Consider the following 26,023-nt stretch of genomic DNA (forward strand, 5'->3'; position numbering starts at 1 on the left):
TTTCCCTTCCATTATTCAATTTACAGCAATCTAATTTTCTTCCCCTTCCCCATGCAATTGTTTTTACAAAAATCCTATTGAATATGCATTCAATAGCTTCAAAATCTCTCATCGTTTTCTTTCCTTTTTTTCTTTTACATTTTTTTTAATTGTTGGGGATTCATTGAGAGTACAAAGAGCCAGGTTACACTGATTGCATTTGAGAGATAAAGAGCCTCTTATAATTGTGTCCCACCCCCAAAAGGTATACCACACCCCATGAAACCCCACCACCTCTCTCCTTCCCTATCTATGCTCTCGACAACCCCCACCCTCACTGTGTACTAGGTCATTAATTGTCCTCATGCCAGAATTAAGCACATGGTATTCTTGCTTTTCCATTCTTTTTTCTTTTCTTTTCTCTCTTTTTTTTTTTTTTTTCTGAGACAGAGTCTTACTATGTCGCCCTCCGTAGAGTGCAGTGGTGTCACAGGTCACAGCAACCTCAAACTCTTTGGGGTTTAACCAATTCTCCTGCCTCAGCCTCCCAAGTAGCTGGGATGGGACTAAAGGTGCCCTCAATAATGTCCAGCTATTTTTTTTTTAATTAAATCATAGCTGTGTACATCAATATGACCATGGGGCACCATACACTTGGTTCATAGACCATTTGGCACATTTTCATCACATTAGTTGACATAGCCCTCCTGGCATTTTCTTAGTTACTTTGCTAAGACATTTTTTTGGCTGTAGTTGTCATTGCTTTTTGCAGGCCTGCGCTGGGCTCAAACCCACCACCTCCCGTGTATGTGGCTGGCACTCTAGCCAATTGAGCTACAAGCGTCGAGCCTGCTTCTCCATTCTTCTGAAGCTTTATTAAGAATAATGTGTTCCATTTCCATCCAGGTTAATACAAAAGATGTGAAGTCTCCATCTTTTTAGTGGCTGAATAGTATTCCATGGCATACATATACTACAGCTTGATAATCCATTCCTGGGTTGGTGGGCATTTAGGCTGTTTCCACATTTTGGCAACTGTAAATTGAGCTGCAATAAACAGTCTAGTGCAAGTGTCATTTATGGTAAAATAATTTTTTTCTTCTGGGTAGATGCCCAGTAATGGGATTGCAGGATCAAATGGGACCAGCCTTGCATCCCTGGGATGAATCCTATTTGATCATGATGTATGACTTTTTTAATGATAAGCTGTAATCTTACGGCTAGGATTTTATTGAGAATTTTTGCATCTATGTTCATTAATGAAATTGGTCTGTAGTTGCCCTTTTTAGTTGAATCTTTTCCTGGTTTTCATATCAGGTTGATGTTTGCTTCATAGAACATGTTGGGGAAGATTACTTCCTCTTTAATTTTTTGTAATAATTTCTACAGTATGGGTATAAACTGTTCTTTGAAGGTTTGATAGAATTCTGGTGTGAAGCCATCTGGACCTGGGCATTTTTTTGTTGGGAGAATTTTTACTCCTTCTTTGTTCTCAGTGCTTGAAACTGGTCTGTTCAGAAGATCTATTTCTTCTTAATTAAGTCTAGGGAGAGGGTGTGATTCCAAGTATTGTTCCATTTCCTTCCTTTTTTTTTTTTTTTTTTCTTATGAGACAGAGTCTTGCTGTGTTACCCAAGCTGAAATGAAGTGGCTATTCACAGGTTTAACCACTGTGCCCTGCAGTCTCAACTCCTGGCCTCAAGGGATCCTGCCTGGTTCTCTGGTTTCTGAATGTTCTCTCTTTTCTTTTTTTTTTTTTTTTTCAGTTTTGGCCACAGCTGGGCTTGAACCCAGCAGCCCCTGGTATATGGAGTTGGCACCCTATTCCTTGAGCCACAGGCGCTGCCCTCTGAATGTTCTTTCAATGGTTATTTTACCTTTTTTTTATTGTTTAGGATTCATTGAGGGTATGAAGAATTAGGTTGCACTGATTGCATTTGTTAAATGCAATATTTTGGTAAAATATCTCTTATAATTGTGTCCTGCCCCCGAGAGATGTGCCATACACAGTGACCTTCCATCCCCCCGTCCCTGCTCCCTGATACCCTACACCCGCCTTATATTTAATCATCTACTACTTTCATATTAGAATTGATACGAAATTGGATACATTGGATTCTTACTTCTCCATTCTTGTGATGCTTTACTAAGAAGAATGTGTTCTAACTCAATCCAAGTTAATACAAAAGATGTAAAGTCTCCATATTTTTAAATGGCTGAATAGTATTCTATGGTATACATATACCCCAGTTTGTTAATCCATTCCTGGATTGGTGGGCATTAAGGTTGTTTCCACATTTTGGCAATTGTAAATTGAACTGTGATAAACAGTCTCGCGCAAATTTCCTTATGATAAAATGATTTTTTTTTCTTCTGGGTAGATGCTTAGTAATGAGATTGCAGGATGAAATGGGAGGTCTAATTTGAGTTCTTTGAGGACTCTGCATACTTAATTCCAAGAAGGCTGTATTACTTTTCAGTCCTACCAGCAGTATAAAAGTGTTCCCTTCTCTCTATATCCATGCCAGCATCTGCAGCTTTGAGACTTTGTGATGTGGGCTATTCTCACAGGGGTTAGGTGATATCTCAGGATGGTTTTAATTTGTATTTCTTTGATGATCAGGGATGATAAATATCTTTTCAAATTTTTGTTAGTGATTTGTATGTCTTCATCAGAGAAGATTCTGTTCATATCTCTTGCTCAGTGATAGATGCAATTGTTTACTCTTTTTGTTGATTAATTTGAGTTCTCTGTAGATTCTAGTTATGAACCATTTGTCAGATTCATACCCCACAAATATCTTTGCCCATTCTGAAGGTTGTCTTTGTGCTTTATTTGTGTCCGTAGCTGTGCAAATGTTTATCAGATTAACTAAATCTCATTTGTTCATTTTTATTGTTTCAATGGCCTCTGAAGTCTTCATCATAAAATCTTTCCCCAGTCCAACATCCTCAACAATTGTCCCCACACTTTCTTCGAAGATTTTTATCATTTCATGTCTTAGATTTAAGTATTTCATCCATCTTGCATCAAATTTTGTAACTAGCAAAAACTGTGGGTCAAGTTTCCGTCTTTTTTTTTTTTTTTTTTCTTTTGCAGTTTTTGGCCTGGGCCATGTTTGAACCTGCCACCTTAGGTATATGGGGCCGGTGCCCTACTCCTTTGAGTTGCAGGTGCCACCCCAAGTTTCAATCTTTTATGTGTGGTTAGCCAGTTCTCCCAGCAACATTTGTTGAATAGGGATTCTTTCCCCCAGTGTATGCATTTGTTTGGTTTATCAAATATTAGATGGCAATTAGAGATTTCTCCCATCTCTTTGTTTTCTATTCTTTTCTATATGACATGTATATGTCTCTATTGTTTTGTGCTAATACCATGCTGTTTTTATTACTGTGGACTTGTAATATAGCCTGAAGTCTTGTGGGGTAATGCCTCCAAATTTGTTTTTATCACTAAGAATAGCCTTAGCTGTACAGGTTTTTTTCTGGTTCAATACAAAACAAGGTATTATATACTACAGTTCTTCAAAATGTATGTTGATATTTTATTTTATTTTATTTTATTTTATTTTATCTTATTTTTCTCAAGGAAGGGGCTTGCATTAAATCTGTGGATTACTCTGGGTAGAACAGACATTTTGACAATGTTGATTCTTCCCAGCCAAGACCAAGGTATATTCTTTCATTTGTTAGTGTCTTCTGCTATTTCTTTTCTTATAGTTTCATATTTCTCTTTGAAAAATTACTTCAGGGCGGCGCCTGTGGCTCAGTGGGTAAGGCTCCAGACCCATATACCGTGGGTGGTGGGTTCAAACCCATCCCTGGCCAAATTGTCACAACAAAAAAAAATAGTCGGGCGTCGTGGTGGGCGCCTGTAATCCCAGCTATTCGGGAGGCTGAGGCAAGAGAATCACCTAAGCCCAAGGATTCGGAGGTTGCTGTGAGCTGTGACAGACCCCATGGCACTCTACTGAGGGTTAATAAGTGAAATTATGTCTCAAAAAAAAAAAAAAGGAAAATTACTTCAGTTCTTTGTTGGGTGTATTCCTAAGTATTTCTTTTTCTTTGAAGATACTTAGAAAGAAATTGTATCCTTGATTTGTTTCTCAACTGGCAACTATTGGTGTATACAAAGGCTACTAATTTGTGGACACTGATTTTATGCCCTGAGATGTTACTGTATTTCCTGGTCAATTCCAGAAGTTTTGTGGTCAAGTCTCTGGGCTTTTCTAAATATAAGATCAGCAAAGAGCACGATTTTGACCTCCTCTGCCCCCATGTGGATGCACTTGGTTAGAACTTCCAGCACTAAGTTGAATTATTGTGGCAATAGTGGACATCTTTGTCTGGTTCCAGTTCTAAGTGGAAAGGTTTTAAGTTGATATATTGTGTCTTTACTGTTTTTATGCTCAAGGAAATTAATGATTTCCTTTTATAGCTCTTCCTTTTGACCTGTCATTTGGCATAAGGTTGTTTAGTTTCCATGCCTTTGTACGGGGATGACATTTTATTTTTATGTTCAAGAAAACATTAATCATAAGAAATTAACTTAGACATTTACACTGGGTAATAACAGATATGACAGGAAATAAAGTTTGTCTTTTTTAAATATTTACCATTATTCTATTATTTTTAAGTTCAATATACAAATATCCATTGTATACCATTAAGAATTAGAGAATTAAAGTTAACATGAGAACACAAAATATGAAATACATAGAAATAATTCTTCAGAAATATATAGTATTTCTACACGGAAAAATTTTGGTTATAATTGAAAATATAAAAGACATGTCTGTATGTATTGCAAAATTATTAATTATTATTTTTTTTTATTTCTTCAGGTATTCCTTCTGTTGTAACTTGAGTTATTGTCTTTCTAGGGATATCAGTATACCACATAGCATATTCAGTTTGCTCTGGGGTTTCAGAAGGATTGCAGCAAACACCTGGCCCACTGGGGGTACCCGAAGTACCTTCAGGCTTTCCTGTATATTCGTAATAAGAGTAAATCAATTACACAATTTTGACAGTTTGTCTAGTTTGGGTTACCTTTTGGATACATTTATCACAACCTTCATCATGTCTTACACCTTAGATTCAAAAAGGTGAAAAAGTCTAAAGCAAATAATCAGTAATCAGTCCCATGTTGCTGCTGCTCATCCTCAAGCTTCTGCCATGTGTAGACCAGTCAGCTCCTGGTATGTGACTGGTGCAGGGCTGTTGTCTGTTTTTTCGGTGTAAGAGGGTCGGGATGCTTTGGGTGTTATTGGACCATCTACTCCCCATCACTGGCTGGTTTCATACATGAGTGATGTATCCAGGCAGTGATGCCATTCACCTTCACTGTTGTTGGTGTGGACAGGATCACCAGGTAGGGGCCTTTTCATCATGGTTTCAGTAGGCTCAGGTTCCAATCTTTAATCCACACCTGGTTACCTGGACAGTGGTGATGGACTGGAGGTGATAAACTAATAGGATATCTATCATTCACCTATTCTGAAAACTTTTTTTCATTATTTTTCCCAGTGACATTAGTTGGTTAGTAAGTAAGTAAATTTTGTTTCTTCCAGTACTCTCAGGGTGCCTGGTAAATTTCTTAAAATGGGAGGGGTCCTGTGATATAGTATTTTATAGGGTGAATAACTTTTTTTTTTTTTTTAAGTTTTTTGAACCAGGTCACATTGATTGCAATTGTCAGGTAAAATTCCTCTTATATTGGTGTCCCACCTCCAAAAGGTGTGTCACACACTGTGAACCCCCAGCCCCCTCCTTCCTTCCCTCTGTCTACTCTCACCTTCCCTCACCCCCCACCATGTAATAGGTCATTAATTGTCCTCATATTAGAATTAAGTACATAGGATTCTTGTTTCTCCATTCTTGTGATGCTTTACTAAGAAGGATATGTTCCACTTCCATCCAGGTTAACACAAAAGATGTAAAGTTTCTATCTTTTTTAGTGGATGAATAGTATTCCATGGTATACATATGCATATACATATACATATACCACAGTTTATTAATCCATTCCTGGGTTGGTGGGCATTCATTCTGTTTTCACAATTTGGTGATTGTAAATTTAGCTGCAATAAGCAGTCTAGTGCAGGTGTACTTATGGTAAAATGATTTTCTTCTTCTTAGTAGATGCCCAGTGATGGGATTGCAGGACCAAATGGGAAGTCTAGTATGAGTTCTTTGAGGGTTCTGTTTACTTCCTTCCAAAAAGGTTGTATTAGTTTGCAGTTCCACCAGCAGTGTAAAAGTGTTCCCTTCTCTCCACATCCATGCCAGCATCGGCAGTTTTGAGATTTTGTGATGTGGGCCATTCTCACTGGTGTTAGATGATATCTCAGGGTGCTTTTAATTTGCATTTATAATGCAATTTCTAATAAATAGGGACAATGGGCATTTATTCTTATATTTGTTAGCCATTCATCTGCTTTCTTTAGAGAAGGTTCTATTCATCTCTCTTGCTCATTGATATATGGGATAGTTGGCTTTCTCCTTGTTGATTAATTTGAGGTCTTCGTTGGTCCTGGTTATCAAGGTTTTGTCCGATTCAAAGTATGAAAGGGATGAAAATTTCTGTTGGAATTGAGTTCTACTTTATTTCCTTGTGATGTGAGAAGATACAACATATAATTTCAATTATTTTCATTTTGTTGAGGTTTGATTTTTGTCCAAGGATATGATATATTTTGCAGAATGTTCCATGAGCTAAAGAGAAGAATGTATATTCTTTGTTTGGGATGGAGTGTTCTGTGTATGTCTATTAGCCATGGTTGTTTTAGGGTCACATTTAAGTCTCTTGTATCTTTGTTTAGTTTCTGTTGCAGCGGTTCTCAACCTGTGGGTTGTGACCCACAGGATCTGTATTTAAGGGTTGCAGCATTAGGAAGGTTGAGAACCACTGGTTTAGAGGATCTATCCATCTCTGTAAAAGGAGTGTTAAAGTCCCCTGCTATTATGGTGCTATAGGATATCACATTGCTAAGACTAATTCAACTGTTTCATAAATCCGGGAGCATTTAAGTTGGGTGCATAACTAGGAATCGAAATGTCTTTTTTTTTTCTATTGTTCCTTGACCAATATGAAGTGTCCATCTTTGTCCTTCTTGAATTTAGTTGCTTTAAATGCACTTGTATCTGAAAATAAGATTCCAACCCATCCTTTACTCTGATTCTCATTTGCCTGAAAGGTTGTTTTCCATTCCTTAACACTGAGTTTTACTTTGTCCTTTGAGGCTAGATGTGTCTCCTACAGGCATCAAATGTATGGTTTGTGCTTTTTAATGCATTCAGCTAGCTGATGCCTCTTCAGTGAGAATTCTAGGCATCCTCATTTACTAAGAGAATTGGTAAGTGTAGTGGATTTCTATTCATCTTATTTTGTGAAAGTACAATGCTTAGTTAAATATTCTCCATCATTGTGGAATCTAGGTTTTATCCTTTAATTTGTGGGTGTTTAGTTTTCTGGTGGTCCATTGGGATGGTCATTGTGCAGAATAGGTCTAAGCTGGTATTGTTGTGGGAAACTTCCTCAATATTTGCATATCCGTAAAAGATTTAATTTCTCTATCAATTTTAAAGCTTAGCTTATCAGGATTAAGAATTCTGGGCTGAAAATTATTCTGTTTAAGTAGATTAGAGGTAGATGACCAGTCTCTTCGGGTTTGAAAAGTTTCATTTGAGAAGTCTGTGATATCCCTGATGGATTTGCCCCTGTTGGTCAATTGGCACTTACTCCTGGCTGTTTGTAGAATTTTCTCTTTCCTCTTGACTTTGGACAGGTTCATGACAATGTGCCTAAGAGAAGTTTTGTTTGAGCTGAGATGACCTGGGATTCAAAATCCCTCTGAAAGGAGTGTGTTGGAATCTTTGGTTTACTTGAGAAATTTTCAGTTCTGATATCCTCTAGTAGGGCTTCCATTCTTCTGGGGTGTTCTTCTTCCCCTTCTGAGATACCTATAACTCATATGTTTGAACACTTCATGATGTCCCATAATTCTCTCAGTGAACATTTTTCTATGTCTTTTTTTCTGTGTATTTAACTGCCTGTGTTAGCTCAAGAGCTTTATCCTCTACCTCTGAGATGTTTTCTTTTGCATTGTGTAATCTGTTATTGATACTTTCTAATGCATCTTTAACTTCCCTGATTGACTGTTTCAATTCCTTAAACTCCCCTATATCTTTTCTATAAAATAGATTCCTAAGCTCCCCTATATTCTTCTTATAGTTGGTCTCTTATTTGATTGTTTTTAGATTTCCTTTTGGTTATTTTACACTTTCTCTGCAATTTCCTTACTTGTTTTATCATCCATACATTAAATTCCATTTCTGTCATTTCTCATATTTCCTTATAAGTGGAATACTCTGCAGTAGCTACCTCACGATCCTTTGGTTGAGGGTGTTCTGTTCTGGTTTTCATAATGGCAGGACTTTTCCTGCTGTTTTTTCCTCATGAGTGTTTTATTTTTGTCTGTTTCCTTGCCCTGCTTTTTCCTTTCCCTTACTTCCTTTTGGTTTTTAAGTTATCATGCCTCTGACCTAAGGTGTCAAAATGTCCTTTTGGTAAAGGACTAAAAGGAAGAGTGAAGAGCTTGAAGGATAGATGATAAAAAAAAAGAGAGAAAAGAAATGGGGGGAGTAAAAGGTACAAAAAGAAGGAGGAACAGAAAGAGAGAGACAGGAGTAATAGTGGTATACAGTAGGGTAATTTGACCTACATACACAAATCATAACCTCTAGGGGGCTGAGTGGGTGGGTCCTTGGAGGTCTGGAGCTCTTTACCAGCCTGAACAGATACAAGACACCACATTCACAAAATAGAGAAAAAAGACAAAAATACTGTAATTCAAACCAAACCAAACAGATACCTTAAGGTATAAAATTGGAGGAAAAAAGAATAACAGTGGCATAAAAACTAGCAAAAATGAAGATCTTATTATTAAAGAGGGAAGTAATGAAAATTTATAATTACATGAGAAAAAAGAAGAAAAAAGAAAATGAAAAATCCGGGGGGGAGTTGAATGAATATTTTTAAAATGGGAATATATATATATAGTTTTGCTGCATATTGCCTCAGTAACAGGTGATTTTCTGGGGTATGAGATGCTAATCACAATCGTGCTACAGCTGTATAAGATGGAGACTGGAGCCTCTGTCTTGCCAAGAAAACCTGGTCCCATCTTCCTTACTTCTTTGCTCTAAATCCCTTCAGGGTTGGGAGCCAGAAGCTCTCATCAGCCCACTTAATAGACACATACCTGGATCATTCCAAACCATGTCCTTTCGCTACTCAGTGGCTTTCCCAGGAAAGCATGTGTAACTCAAATGTCCTCAGAAGTGGCTTCCCTGCTTATCGGGCATGCCAAGGCCCTGAGGGCTGAGCCTGCAAGGCAGCTTTCCCACAATGGCTACACCCCACCTGCAGCCCAACAGCAAAATCTTTGTTCCACCTGGTGGCTCAGTCCCTGCCCCTAGATACTGTTCAAAATCTCCTGCTTGTTCACCCAAGCTCTCCCAAAGTAACTCAACCAAGTGCCCAAGTCCAAAACAAACAAACACATAAACAAAAAACACAGGGCAGACCTTCTCTCTCTGTAAACTGTGTCACCAACTATGCCCACATGCAAGTACTTGCCGGTTCTCCACTGCTTCTGTCCTCTTTTTGGTGTCCTGAAGTCTTCTGCTCCCTCCCTATGCCCCTCAAGCAATGTTTGTGGGCAGAGCCCACAAGCCAATGGTGCCTGGAGTCTTTTATCCCCAATCTCACCTCACATGGCTGCAAAGAGGCTGTCTCAATTCTGCTATCTTGCACTACCACCTCAATGGCTACTGTTTTCCTCCAGCCCCTAAATTTGGATATTTATCAACAAGCAGCCCTTTCCCATTGTCCTTACTTAGTTTTCAGTTTTTACCTTAACTAAACCTTCTATTTCTGTGGCTAGATGTTTTTGGCCTCAGTATGGGTGATTCCCACTTTTCTTCTCATGTTTTAATACTTCTTATGAATTCCATACCCTTATTATCAACTGGACAGCTCTACACGGATGTTCTGCTACCATCTACAATGAGGGGACAGATACCCAATTACTCTTATTTGATTAATTCACATTTTATACAGGTATCAAAACATTGTATGTGCCCTATAAAAATACACAGCTATTATGTACCTCTAGAATAATTAAAATAAAAAAATGAAATAAATGTAGAATTCAATTTATATCCCTATATTTCTTATCAATTTAATGTAATATCAACTATATCTGGGAAAGAAAATTAGGAAAAGCTATGACTAAACAATTCTAAAGAACCAATGTGCTACAACAGCTAAGAAGAATAATAAGAGCACAATCAAATATTAAGAATTTTTAAAGGCACAATTACAAATAATCAGATCGAGGTACTTTAATAGGAAATCTGGAATTTGATCCACATGTGTATGTCTGCACATGTGTATTTACATATAAGTAGAATCTGATTCACCTGTACATGCTTTCACATGTATATTTAAATATGTACCCTTGCAAATGTGTGCATATATTTGATAAAAAAATTCACTGGAAAAAGGATGGATTATTCAACAAATAGTGTAGTGACAACTGAAATGGTTAACCATTTGCATGAATAAAATTAATTTTTTTATACTTTTTTTTTGAGACAGAATCTCACTATGTTACTGTTGGTAGAGTGCCGTGGCATCACAGTTCACAGCAACCTCAAACTCTTAGGCCTAAATGATTATCTTGCCTCAGCCTCCCAAGTAGCTGGGACTATAGGAGCCCGCCAAAATGCCTGGCTATTTTTTTTGTAGTTGTCATTGTTGTTTGGTAGGCCCTGGCCGGTTTGAACCTGCCAGCCCTGATGTATGTGGCTGAGCTACAGACACTGAGCCTTTTTCATACATCTTAAAGCAAAATAAATATTACATGAAATAATGTCAACTTGTAAAAATGAAGCCATAAGGATATGCTTACACAACTGTACTTCAAAGAAGGACTTTGTAATCATGACACCAGAATTAGAACTCAGGAAGGAAAGTATTGGTAGACTTGACAACATACAAATTATAAACAAAAATTCTAATATCAGAAAACACCCTAAGCAAAATCTTTTATAAAGGAAACAATGAACTGGAAAATATGGCTTTACTATCATAAATAGGGCTGGATAAAAGAAAAAGAAAATAGGAAAATGAATGATTCTTCCTCAGGTTTTCACTTACAGATGAAAAAAGACTATATATGATTTAATTTATATAAAATGCCCAGAAAAGATAATTTTATATAATCAGAAAGCAGATCAGTGGTTCTGGAGCTGAGATTAGAGGGAGATTGACTGCAAATGAACTCAATGGAGTTATTGGAGTGATGAAAATCATCTAAAACTGGATTTTAGTGATGGTGATGATTGTACAAATATACAAAATTTGCTGAAAATCATTGAATTCTATATTTAAAATGGTTAGTTCTTATAATATGTAAATTAAACCTTATTAAAAGTGTTAATAAGAAAGGTGTCTAGAAAATAAATGTTTCTATACTTGAACGCAAATGAAAGATACTTTTGATGGACAAATGGTGTACTTTGATTTGTCCATACTGCTGATGGACAAATGGTGTACTTGTGATAAAATACACAAAATAGTGTATTTTAATTTTCATTCAGGGAAACACTGAGAAAGATTATAAAGATGATCCAGTCTGATTCCCTTTTTCAGATAAAAAAAAAACTAAAGCTCAATGAATTAAAATACCTTTCTCAAAGTCACATAAGCAGCAAATGCAAAAGCTAGAAGTTGTGTCCAGGTTGTCTGGATACTAACCTGGTATTCATAGCATTATCCTATACGTTCTATCATTACAATGAATTTATAATGCTCTAACATAAATTGACTACAATTTCAATAAAATAAAAATAATCATTTACTTGACTCTAATGTATGAATTGTTATAACCAATATTTCTAAATTTGGTAGATTTTATTGTGGTAGATTAATGTTCTTTGTTATGACTTGATGTGTCAGACTGTGTAGGTGGAGGCATTAAAAATGTTTTAGAGGGAAATTTTCTTCTACTATTTTTTTTGGTATTTCTTCTTCTTGACTTTTTTAACCTCTTATTCTACAATTCTGCAACATCTACCATAATTATTTTTGAGTTTATGGAGCTATTTTCTATACCTCTTTGTTTTCTTTTGCAGAAAGATTGCTTAATTTTTAATATTCCTACTTTCCAATACAGTCATTAGTTGTTTCATTCTTCTGCTTATAATTTATATATTTATATCTTTATGATTTAAAGTTTATGTTTATAATTAAAAGATGCTCAAGTAGTTTTTTTAATATGAAAGTCTTCTCATTTGTGAATATATTGTCTTCTCTTATACCTGTGAAGATAATAATTATGACATATACAAAGGCTTTTTGGTGCACCATTAACTCTGTTTACTTGGGTTTCTTGACTTTGAGTTTATTAACACTTTCAAGATGTTACTTTTCTTACATTTCTGGTGATTCTTGTGTTTTGTCTTTGCACCTGAGGCTCCCTGTTGTCATTTCTGTGACTACTACTACTGTATGCATATATTGTTTTCCATGAATATAGATTAATCATAATTTTATTTTTATTTTTAAAATCCTGTAGAAGAATAAAAATTAAGTTACCAACCAAAAATATATATATTTACTTTCAAATGATTGGCTTAATATTTTAAAGACTAGATTTGAATTGCAGTGAGCTGAAAAGCAGGTAAAAAATTCATCAAATTTATAAAGGCTATTATTATGAGTGTCAGCATATAAAGTACCTTGAGAACTTCCTTCAGACAAAGAGATGGATACTTCATCATTTCTGTCATTATCCTCTACTACTTCAGGCCTAGCTTCCTCTCCTTGTGTGAGTGCAGACAGCGAACCAGCTTGGGGCTGCTCAGAGAAATCAGCAGGACCTCCTCTTGGAGGTGGAACTTCAATCCCCATCAAACGATATTTCCTTCTTCGATTCCCAATCCATGTCTTTATAGGAGAAATACAAGAGGAAGTTTTGTAAACATAGAAAACTTAGTAGTTCTGGCTATTAAAATAATTTATTGAACATATACTGCACAAAATATGATGAAAAAGAATAAATAGGTATATTGAGTAATAAAATGTTATGTCAATAAGCCAAAACAAAAATAATTATGTTTTTAATTCTTAAAATCTATTTAGTTCATAATTGACACATATATAATTGTACATGTTTATGGGGTAAGTGTGAGGTTTCAACAAACAAATTCAGTGTATAATAGTCAAATGAATGTAGTTAGCATCTCAAATATATCAAACCTTTATAGTTTAATAATTATGATTTACTTTAAAATATTTTATTAGTAGAAAAGGGTTTATGTAAATATTCAGACATTCTGTAGTCTATTACAAGTCATTTTTGTTTCCGTTTTCATTTTGTTTCTGGAGAAAACAATTCACCAAATATGGTAAATAAAAATGAGTCGGTATATTTAACAAAGGATGTGAAGGATCTGTACAAAGAGAACTATGAAATACTGAGAAAAGAAATAGCCAAAAATGTTAACAGATGGAAGAATATATCATGCTCATGGCTGGGAGTAATCAACATTGTTAAAATGTCCATACTATACAAAGCAATCTAAAGATTTGATGAAATCCTCATTAAAATACCAATGTCATACTTTGAAGATCTTGAAAAAATATTCTATGCATTATATGGAACCATAAAAAACTTCACATAACCAATACAATTTTATGAAAATAAACAAATCTGGAGACATCATGTACCAGATTTCAGTTATACTACAAGTGCATAGTGATGAAAACAGCATGGTATTGGTATAAAAATGGAGACATAGATCTATGGAACAGAACAGATAGCCTAGATATTATATCACTATCTTATTTTTGATAAAGCAAACAAAAGTGTACACTGAAGAAAAGAATCTCTATTAAATAAATGGTGCTGGAAGAACTGGTTAGCCACATATAAAACACTGCAACTGGAGCCTCACCTCTCACTACTTACAAAAATTAATTCACCATGTACAAAGATTTAAATCTAAGACATGGAACTATAAAATCCTTAGAATAAAGTGTGGGAAAAACTTTGAATCTCATCAGCCTAGGATAAGAATTTATTAAAAAGATCCCATTGGCAATCACAAAACAAGCAAATAAATGGGACCTAATCAAGTTAAAAAGTTTCTGCACAGCTGAGGATACAATCAGCATAGAGACAATCTTCAGAGTGGGAGAAGATATTTCCATACTACAAATCTGATAAAAGGCTAATAACTAGAATCTACAATGAACTGAAGCAAATAAACAGGAAAAGTCCAAACAACCCCATTAAAAACTGGGTAAGAGACATGAACAAAATATTTCCTCATGAATACAGATGAATGGTCAACAAATACATAAAACAAATGTTCATCTTCCCTAATTATCAAAAATAAATAAATCAAAACCACTTTGAGATATCACCTAACCACAGTGAGAATGGCCCACATCAAAATATCCCAAAGTAGTAGATGCTGGTGTGGGCGCAAAGAAAAGGGAACACTCATGTGCTGTTGGTGGGACTGCAAACTAGTACATACTTTACAGAAAGAAAGGAGATTTCTCAAAGAACTAAAAGTAGACCTTCCATTTGATGCTGCAACCCTAGTACTAGGCATCTACTAGGAAAGAAAAGTCATTTTATGACAAGGAAATTTGCATTCAAATAGTTATAGCAGTTCAATTCACAGTCACAAAATATGTGGAAATGAACCAAGTGGCTTTCAAACCATGATTGTACTAAAAATGGTGGTGTATGTATGCCATAGAATACTATTTAGTCATTAAAAGATGGACATTTTGTATCTTTTGTAACAACTTGGAGGGATTTAGAGAACCATCTTCTAAGCACAAGAAGAACCACAAGAATGGAAAAATCGAACATCACATGTACAATATCAATAATAAATTGAAATTAATAGATTAACAGCTATAGTCCTACATGAGAGAAAAAATTAAATTCAAGTTGGAGGTTAGGGGATTGGGGTTGGCAAGTTCCTACCAAGTAGTGCAATGCACAGGTATATGACACACTTCTAGGGTGTAAGACACAGCTACAACTAGGACTTTACAAATGCAAACAGTGTAACCTAATAATATGTACCCTCATATTAATCTGAAATTTAAAAAGAAAGAAAAATGAATTGGTTCTTCTTCAAATGTACTCAGGCATATAGGCATAACTGTAATTCATATCCCATTTCCAATCTTGGTCTTTCTATGTAAAAATGTGCTCTGTATTAACTTTGGTTCCATATGGTTACCTGTCTATTTAAAGTATTCAGAAATTTCATTTTATTAGATTTAGAATCAATTTAATTTTTTTAATATTGAAATAATGATAGAGTCTCTGGAAGTTTCAAAGATAAGTCTTATATATACTTCCTTCAATTTTCTCCAACTTACATCTTATATCAAAAGAAAGAAATTGATATTGTACAATGTATGTGTACAGTTTTATGTCCCTTTAATACATTATTTCTCTTCCCATCCTTTCCACTATCCACAACCCCCAGCAACCACTAATCTGTTTCCTACCTCTATAACTGTGACTTTTGAGAATAATATATAAATAGAATCAGAGCATATTGTTTTTATAAATCAGACTTTTTTTATTAAATCATAGCTGTATACATTAATGCAATCGTGGGGGACAATGTGCTGGTTTTATATACAATTTGAAATATTTTCATCAAACAGGTTAAGATGGCCTTCATGACATTTTCTTACTTATTGTGTTAAGACATTTGTGTTCTACATTTAGTAAATTTCACATGTACCCTTGTAAGATGCACTGTAGGTGTGGTCCCACCAATCACCCTCCTTCCACCCATCCTCTTCCCTCTCCTCCCCTCCCCATCTCCTTTCCACATATTCTTGGGCTATAATTCATATGAAAGCTATAACGTGGTTTCATAGTATGGCTGAGTACATTGGATAATTTTTCTTCCATTCTTGAGATACTTTGCTAAGAAGAAGAAGAAGTTCCAGCTCCATCCATGTAAACACGAAAGAGGTAAAGTCTCCATCACTTTTTTCTTTTGCAGTTTCTGGCCGGGGCTGTGTTTGAACCCACCACCTCTGGCATATGGGGCCAGTGTCCTACCCCTTTGAGCCACAGGTGCTGCCCAAGTCTCCATCTTTTTTTAAGGCTGCATAATATTCCATGGTGTACATATACCACAATTTATTAATACAGTCGTGGTGGATGGGCACTTGGGCATCTTCCACGATGTAGCAATTATGAACTGGGCTGCAATAAACATTATTGTGCAAACATATGTGTTATAAAGTGATTTTTGGTCTTCTGGATATATACCTAGTAGAGGAATTGTAGAAATTAATGGCAGGTCTATTTTTAGATAGCTAAGGGTTCTCCAAACATCTTTCCAAAAGGAACATATTAGTTTGCATTTGCACCTGCAGTGCAGAAGTGTTCCCTTTTCTCCACATCCATGCCAACATCTCTCGTTTTGGGATTTTGTGATGTGGGCTAATCTTACTGGAGTTAGATGATATCTCAAAGTAGTTTTGATTTGCATTTCTCTGATGATTAAGGATGATGAACATTTTTCGTATATCTGTTGGCTGTGCACCTGTCTTATTCAGAGAAGTTTCTCTTCAAGTCCCTTGCCCACACTGAGATGGGATCACTTGTTTTTTTCTGGCTAATATGTTTGAGTTCTCTGTGTATTCTGGTTATTAAACCTTTGTTGGGGACATAATCTGCAAATATCTTCTCCCATTCTGGGGGCTGTCTACTTGTTTTACTTACTATGTTCTTGGCTGTGGAGAAGCTTTTGAGTTTGATCAGGTCCCAGTAATGTATTTTTGGTGTTGCTTCAATTGCCCCAGGGGTTCTCCTCATAAAATGTTCACCCAGGCCTATTTCTTCATGTGTTTTCCCTGCACTTTCTTCTAGTATTTTTATAATTTCATGTCTTAAGTTTAAATCTTTAATTCAGTGAGAAGCTATCTTAGTTAATGGTGAAAGGTGTTGGTCCAGTTTCAGTCTTCTACAGGTCACCAGCCAGTTCACCTGAAACCATTTGTTAAATAGGGAGTCTTTTCCCCATTGAATGTTTTTAAATGGCTTGTCAAAGATGAACGTTTTTATTTGGCTTGTCAAAGATCAACTAACCATAAGTAGCTGGGTTCATCTCTTGGTTCTCTATTTTGTTCCACACATCTACCTCTCTTTTTTTTTTTTTTTTTGTACCAGTACCATGCTGTTTTGATCACTATCAATTTATAGTATAGTCTTAGATCTGGTAGTGTGATTCCTCCTGTTTTGTTTTTATTTATGAGTAATGTCTTGGCTATTCAAGGTTTTTTCTGATTCCATATAAAACAATGTATTATTTCTTTGAGATCTTTAAAGTATGATAGCAGAGCTTTAATAAGAATTGCATTAAAATTGTATATTGCTTTGGATAGTATGGACATTTTAACAATGTTGATTCTTCCCAGCCATGAGCATGGTATGTTTTTCTATTTGTTAACATTTTCAGCTATTTCTTTTCCTAGAGTTTCAGTCACTGGTAACCCCACAGGGATGTGACACAGTTCCCTCGAATGAGCCGATCCTCCAGGAGTTTGTACCTGTCTGAGTCACCGGGATATCTATGTCTCCTCAGCCAGGCCGCTGCTCTCTGCCACTGTCCTGCAGGGTGAGCTGAGACCTGACAACCTTGGTGCTTAATGGAGGCTGGGGTGTTTCACTCACTTCCAGCCCCACCCCTGACTCATGGTACTGACAGAACAGAACAATTTTGCAGAATTTGTTTCTGTCCCAGCTATGTCCCTCTGCTGATCAGACACTGTTTGAGTTCACAGAAACTGCGACTCAGCCCGGTCTTTGTCACTGCCTGGAGCTGAGGTATCTGTCTCTGCTGCAGTCTGTGTTGGGGCAGGCATGGTTAGAGTTCACACTCAGCTTTCGGGTTCCTGTCTGCTTTTGTTTCAGCTATGATCCCCTGAGGGCTAGGTGTGTCTTAGCCTCACTAAAGCAGTCCTGGCTTAACCCTGCCCTGTGAGCATATCATCTCTGTGCATGCATATTCTAGTCCCCACACTCTGCCCAGGCAGGTACCACATCAGGTATACTCTTTACTTATGGGGCCTGCGTTTCTGTCCAAGATCTGTTCTGCCAGTGGCTGCCACCAGAGAAGATGCCCAGCTTCCTCTCATTGCCCAGAGAGGCAGGCAATGTCTCTTCAAAATATCTCCAGGGGTGTGAGCCCTACTGTTCCCACTGCTGCTGTTGCTGCTCTATGCTATGGGACACTGCATTTCCGCCTCCCATAGGGTTCTCTCAGCTTCAGTTCACCATATTTTCCTTACTCTCATGCCACAGAATCAGCACAGACTAGCAATAGCCCATGCCCTGTCCACATCTCTCAAGAAAATGCCCAAGAATCTGTACTCCATGTGGACAGGCTTCCAGACCTCAGGGTGAGAGTGTGGGGGAATGCTGGGAGTTCAGAATTGCTGGTAGAGAATATATACAGTTTTATACAGTTTTATGCCTGGCAGGAGAGTGCCATGGCACATTTGTAACTCTTCTTGGGAAGGAGTTCAAGTTTTAAGAGGGTCTCTCCCATGGGATAAAATAGGAGAGGATCTGAACTCTGTTCACTTGTTTGTATGGAGCATACTGTGAGCTGTTCTCATGGGGGAGGGGACTCCCATCCGTTTGGCAATGGATTTTGTACCTATTGTTTGTTTCCTTGTGGTTGCAGCTCACCTCATCAGGGTTAATGTGTGTTCTTCAACCTTCTCTCTGGGCTCAGCTCCAAACCATTGGCTTACTTGCTAAACTTCTGTCCTTTAACTCTCCATCTGGACGGGAGCCTCTGTGGAAAGCTGGTTCCAGTTGTCCATCTTGCCTCCACCCCCATAAATTAGATTTTTTCATTCACATAACTCCCCAGGGATTCATTCAACTTGGGTGTGTCAATAGTCCATTCCTAAGCAGCATTCCATGATATGTATGTACCACTTTTTTTTAGCTATTTACCTGATGAAGGACACTTGTTTCCAATTCTGGACTATTATATATCAAGCTGTTATGAAGAGTAGTGAATAGGTTTTTGTGCAGATTTAAGTTTTCATTTTTCTAGGATAGATGCATAATAATGCAATGCATAGAACATACCATTATAAGTTTTGTGAACTGCCAAAGGAATTTTTCTTTTTTTTTTTGTAGAGACAGAGTCTCACTTTATGGCCCTCGGTAGAGTGCTGTGGCCTCACACAGCTCACAGCAACCTCCAACTCCTGGGCTTAAGTGATTCTCTTGCCTCAGCCTCCCAAGTAGCTGGGACTACAGGCGCCCGCCACAACGCCCGGCTATTTTTTGGTTGCAGTTTGGGAGGGCCGGGTTTGAACCTGCCACCCTCGGTATATGGTGCCGGCGCCTTACCGACTGAGCCACAGGCGCCGCCCCTGCCAAAGGAATTTGTAAAGGAGCTGTGTGACTTTATATTCCTATCAGCAATGTATGGAGGATTCAGTTTGTTAGTATTCTTTCCATAATTTATTATTGTGTGTGTGTATTAATTTTAGCTGTTCTCATAGGTATGCAAAGTAATAGCTCATTGAGTTGTTAATTGAATTTTCCTGATGGCTAGTGATTTTAAACATCTTTCCATGTGATTATTTGCGGTATGTATATCCTCTTCAGGGAAATTTCTCTTCATTTACTTATTGAAATGTTTGTTTCTATTAAATGTTGAATACTGAGTGTTTTTTATATATTCTGAGTATGATTCCTTTGTCAGATATGTGGCTTGAAAATATTTTCTCCAAGTCTGTACATTTAATATGTTGTATTTTTAATTGAATGAAACAAATTTAAAATATAATACCATTTTTAATTACTAAAATGATCAAATATTAACAAAGCACATACACTATAAAGATGTAAATTTCCCTGAATTTTGTTATGATACCTTTTCTTTGTATACCTGCTAGAATGTCTCCTTACAACAGGTTGTCCTAATTTGCAGTCCCACCAAAAGTGTATAAGCATTCCTTTCTTTCTGGAATAACAAAATGTGGTATATGTATACTGTGCAATGCTACTTTGCCATAAAAAATGATGAATTAATGCATTTTAAAGCAATTTGGAAGGAATTGGAGAACATTATCCTATGCATAGTATCTCAAGAATGAAAAAACAAATACTACATTGACGCTCTAATAAATTAGAATTACTGATAGCCACACAAGTGCACAGAAGAGAGGATAAGTCGTTGGAAATCAAGCAAGAGAGAGGAGAAGCAGAGGGGCAAAATCCCACCTAATGGGTACAGATGATGAGCACATTTACAGCCCTGAGTCAAGTCATGTAACAAAACATTTGTACTCCCTTAATATTTTGAAATTTAAAACATGAAAAAAAAATCCAATTTTAAAATTTTTGTTTTTTAATTTGTAAAATTAGATAATTTAAATTTAATGTACTTATTGTTATGCTAGTACTTATTTTACTTTTGCCTTCCATTTCTTCCTTGTGGTTTTTTTTTCATTTTTTTCCTGCATTCCTATGAGTTATTTGAACATATTTAGAACTTAATTTGTATTTATCTACAGAATTTTTCTGTATTCCTTTGTGTGACTTTTTAGTGGTTTACCCAGGCTATTCATCTATTTTATGATGGACTATCACAAAAGTCCAGATTCTCCAATGAGCTTCCATTAACACCCAGTGGGAGAGGGGTCTCCTTTTACCCCTGGGTTGAGTTGGGAGTCTGAGAGGTTCATTAGGTCTCTTCTTAAAGCACCCCAATTGGGAGAGTAATGAATCATCATTACTTACAGGTGGAGGGAGAGGTGGACGCCTTCTACTGACATGACAGGAGAAGGAGAAAGAAAGGAATTTTAGTCCTAGTTCTCCACTCTTCCTTCTCTAACACCACCCCATTAGTGAATGTTTGGGACATCTAGTTGTGCCCCAATCTGGTGACATTCTCATCTAAATATTTTCTGTCTATTAGAGTGCCCATCTCTTGGTTCTTTGACCTGTTTGTGATAGGGGTGGATGTGAACTTCAGCTTTTTTCCATAGTATTGGCTGGAGGAGACATTCTTATCTAAATATTTTCTGTCTATTAGAGTGCCCATCTCTTGGTTTTTTGGCTGTTTGTGTTTGCACCCATTGGTATTTCTCGGTTATCAGCTTCTCCATTAACGATTGGGGTTTATCAGGCAAAAAAAGAAAAAGAAAAAGAAAAAAAATGCCCACAAAACTCACCACTGTGGAAGTGTCATTCCTTGAGCCCCTGGTCTCTAGCAGATGTGACTTCTTTCTACTCTTCAGAGTCTTCTTATGTTTGTTTGTGATATAATGCCCAGGGATTTTAGTTGTGCTTAGTGGTAAGAATATGAGAAATTACATTTACTCTATTTTTTTTTTTTTTTTTTTTTTTTGTAAGCAGCAGTATGAAATGAATTCTAGTGCGAAATTTCTCAGGCAATTCTCACAAAGCCCATTTTATTTGGCTAATATTTGTAAACTGCCTAGTTTTACCATGCCACTCTACACTGTACCAAAGAATTCTTAAAACTTGAAGTAACATTTTATAATTTTAGGTCTGAATTTTATTATGATACCTTTTCTTTGTATAACCACTAGAATTTCTCCTTACAACAGGCCTACATGAATAAGTAAAAAAAACATGAACAAAGTTAACTGTTATTTGGTAGTGTTTTTCAAAAAAAAAAAATATGCAAAGCATAACTGGAGAACTATTCAGTTAGTCCAAAAAGACTAATTCTTCTTTATATTTGTTGAGGGTTATTTCCCTGTCAACTTCAAAAAATTTATTTCCTTAGATATACCTAGCATTCAATGATAAAAAATGAAGAGGATTAGCACCTGTAGCTCAGAGGCTAGGGAGCCAGTCACGTACACCAGAGCTGGTGGATTAGAATCCAGCCCAGACCTGCCAAACAGCAATGACAAATATAACCAAAAAATAGCTGGGCACTGTGGTGGGTACCTGTAGTCCCAGCTAATTGGGAGGCTGAGGCAAGAGAATCACTTAAGCCCAAGAGTATGAGGTTGCTGTGGGCTGTGATGCCATGGCACTCTACCTAGGGTGACAACTTGAGACTCTGTCTTAAAAAAAAAAAAAAGAGAGAGAGAGAGAGAAAAACACATGAACTGTCTTATGAACTCTTAAGTGAAAATGACCTAATAGAAACAAACAAACAAAAATGATATTATTTATTCTAGCTTTGCAAACTTCTTCTATTAGAGAAGTACTAGTTTGAAAACTATAATCACATTTCAATTTCCCATTATACTGTCTCTCTGAACACAGATTGATAGACTTCAGAAAAAATAAAAACAACTATAACTTCTTACTAAATCTCCTTAAAATTGTCATATATTTCCCTAATTTCTATCTGTGAATACTTTATCAAATAGTTAATGCAGAAGCTTTTCTTTTACAATAATCTTAATCCCTCATGCTCATAAAATGATGATATGGGTAAAAGAAGAAAGATATTAATCTCCATAGGATTTCTTGCTCTTTTGGGCTGTAAAAGCTGGGGAAGGGAGAAGAGAAAAGAAAGCAGAAACCACATTTTCATTTATCTTCAAGTTCCTTTTCATGCTACTTTGTATAAATGAGCAATAATGGAATACACAATAATAAAAGAGAAATTATATAATGTGAATGTTGGAAGCATGTGATATTTCACTGTATACCAAAACTAAAATATTTCCTCTTTGGATGGTCTTCAAAACTGGTAAGCATTGGGAAAAATGATCCAATGTATAATGAAAATGCCAAGGAGTTCATTACAATTTTACAGAATTGTGATAAAGTGATCTTAGAGGCTGTTATGATCTGAAAATTTTTATCCTTCCCCCAAATTAATGCTAAAACTCTAACCCCCAAAATGATAGCGTAAGAAATTGAGACCTCTCATGCTCATGGCTGGGAAGAATCAACATTGTTAAAATGTCTATACTTCCCAAAGCAATCTACCTATTCAGTGACATTCCTATTAAAATACCAACATCGTACTTTCGAGATTTGGAAAAAAATGATTATGCGTTTTGTATGGAACCAGAAAAAAACCCGTATAGCTAAGGCAGTTTGTGGTAATAAAAATAAAGCTGAGGGCATCACCAGCTTTAGGCTGTACTACAAAGCCATAGTGGTCAAGACAGCATGGTATTGGCACAAAAACAGAGACATAGATATTTGGAATCGAACAGAAAACCAGGAAATGAAACTCACATCTTACAACCATCTAATAAACCTAACAAGATTATACCTTGGAGGAAAGACTCCCTATTCAATAAATGGTGCTGGGAGAACTGGATATCCACATGTAAAAGACTGAAACTGGACCCACACCTTTCTCCACTCACAAAAATGGATTGAAGATGGATAAAGGACTTAAATTTAAGGCATGTTACAATAAAAATCCTCAAAGAAAGCTTAGGAAAATCACTGGAAGATATTGGCCTGGGGAAAGACTTCATGAATAAGACTGCCATGGCAATTGCCACAGTAACAAAAAATAAACAAATTGGACTTAATTAAACTGAAAAGCTTCTGTACAGCTAAGGAGACAACAACCAAAGCAAATAGACAACTTACACAATGGGAAAGGATGTTTGCATATTTTGGAACAAAAGCTTGATAACTAGAATCTATAGAGAACTCAAATTAATCTACATGAAAAAAGCAAAGAATCCCATATATCAATGGGCAAGAGACATGAATCGAAACTTCTCTAAAGAAGACAGACAAATAGCTGACAAATGTATGAAAAAATGCTCATCATCTCTATTTATTAAAGAAATGCAAATCAAAACTACCCTGAGATACCATCTAACCCCAGTGAAAATGGCCCAAATCACAAAATCTCAAAACTGCAGATGCTGGCGTGGATGTGGAGAGAAGGGAACGCTTTTATACTGCTGGTGGAACTGCAAAGTAATACAACCTTTTTGGAAGGAAGGATGGAGAAACCTCAAAGAACTCAAGCTAGACCTCCCATTTGATCCTGCAATCCCATTACTGGGCATCTACCCATAAGGAAAAAAAAATTATCATAAGGACACTTGCACTAGACTGTTTATTGCAGCTCAATTTACAATCACCAAAATATGGAAACAGCCTAAATGCCCACCAACCCAGGAATGGATTAACAAGCTGTGGTATATGTACACCATGGAATACTATTAAGCCATTAAAAAAAATGGAGACTTTACATCCTTTGTATTAACCTGGATGGAAGTGGAACATATTATTCTTAGTAAAGCTTCACAAGAATGGAGAAGCATGAATCCAATGTACTCAATTTTGATATGAAGACGATTAAGGACATGATGGGGGTGGGGGAAAGGGGGAGTAGAGAGAGAAAGAAGGAGGGAGAGGTGGGGAAAGGAAGAGCAGGGAGAGGGAGGGAGGGAGGGGGTTGGTATCTTCGTGTGTGCCACACCTTTTGCAGGCAAGATACGATTGTAAGAGGGACTTTACCTAACAAATGCAATCAGTGTAACCTGGTTTCCTGTACCCTCAATGAATCCCCAACAATAAAAAATAAATAAATAAATAAAAAAGGAATTGAGAACTTTGACAGGTGATTAGGTCATGAGGACTGATCATTCATAAATGGTATTAGTACCTTCATAAAGAGCTCTTGTGCTATATGAGATTATAGCTTGTCTTGTCTCTTGTGCTATATGAGATTATAGCTAAATTTAACTTGTCTTGGAATTGGTCTCTGCTCAGACATAGAGTATACCAGCGCCATGATCTTAGAATTTTCACCCTCCAGAACTATTAGAAATAAATTTCTGTTTTTTATAAGCCACCCACTCTACAGTATTTTGTTGGTTAATTTTATGTGTCAACTTGCTTGGGATTAGAGATACCCAGATAAGTGGTAAATAATTATTTTTAAGTATGTCCTTGAGGGTGTTTCTAGAAGAAATTAGCATTTGAGTAGGTTGACTAAGTAAAGATTTCCCAGACCAATGTGAGTGGGCATGATGCAGTCCATTGAGGGCCTGAAGTTTTCATCCAGTCTTTGCGTGAAAACTTTGGAAATATGGAATATAACACTCTGCATGATTTCCAAGTACAATTCGTGAAGTTTTTTTCCCCCCAAATACTCTTGCTTTAACTGAATATCTATTGTTTTATTCTTACAGATATTATTTCTGATTCTTTGCTCTGGATCTTCTTCAGGCCAAGCTCCCTTTCCTATATCCTAGGTATCAAATATTTGAATGATAATTTTTTCTCAAATTAAACACACCTACTTTAAAAATATTTATTTTAAAACATTTTATATGATTGATGGGCCAGTTATTTTATAACTTTGGGCCTTGAATTCCTTATATGCCAAATGAGAAAAATGCTTTCCAAATGCTTTACTTTCTGGGTAATGAATGTTCCTCCAGGATCATCATAAATCTGAAAATAGTACTGTATCTTTTCAACTAGAACTTCTGTGTATTAACAGCACAAACATAATGACTGTTAAAGATGGACACTTTGAAGCCCTCTACATTTCTAAGTAAATTGGTATTAAAACAATATAAAACTATATTCCAAACTTTTAAATGTATATTATTATATTTTGTTAATCTGAATATGCTATATAGAGATAGTATTCATTTCTGTTAGATATTAATTCTATAACTATTAAATATCTACTATATACCAAGCACTGTTCTGGTGCCAGGGATACAATGGTAAACATAACAGACATGGTCTATATCTTCATTGACATTAAATTTATATTCTAGTGGAGATATAGACAATAAACAAATGTACAAGAAAATATAATTATAAATTTTGACCAAGCATTATGAAGAGAAAAATCCCAGCTAAAATATTTAGTCACAATTAAATACTACATTGAAGTCTTTTCCAAATTTACCTGATTGTAAGAATTTTGAGGGGAAGAGAAAAAAATACAAGTTTGCAGA

General features: G+C 36.2%; 1 protein-coding gene across 1 annotated transcript in view; it reads right to left on the minus strand.

Moving 5' to 3' along the window:
* The window catches only part of HDX (highly divergent homeobox), a 317,694-nt gene that overhangs the window by 28,028 nt on the left and 263,643 nt on the right, over positions 1-26,023 (minus strand). The window contains exon 6 of the mRNA XM_053581081.1: positions 12,790-12,997. Coding sequence (XP_053437056.1) covers positions 12,790-12,997 — 208 coding nt within the window. The remainder of the gene's footprint in view (positions 1-12,789; positions 12,998-26,023) is intronic.

The sequence above is a fragment of the Nycticebus coucang genome, chromosome X, assembly GCF_027406575.1.
Source record: "Nycticebus coucang isolate mNycCou1 chromosome X, mNycCou1.pri, whole genome shotgun sequence".
NCBI classification, from domain to species: Eukaryota; Metazoa; Chordata; class Mammalia; order Primates; family Lorisidae; genus Nycticebus; species Nycticebus coucang.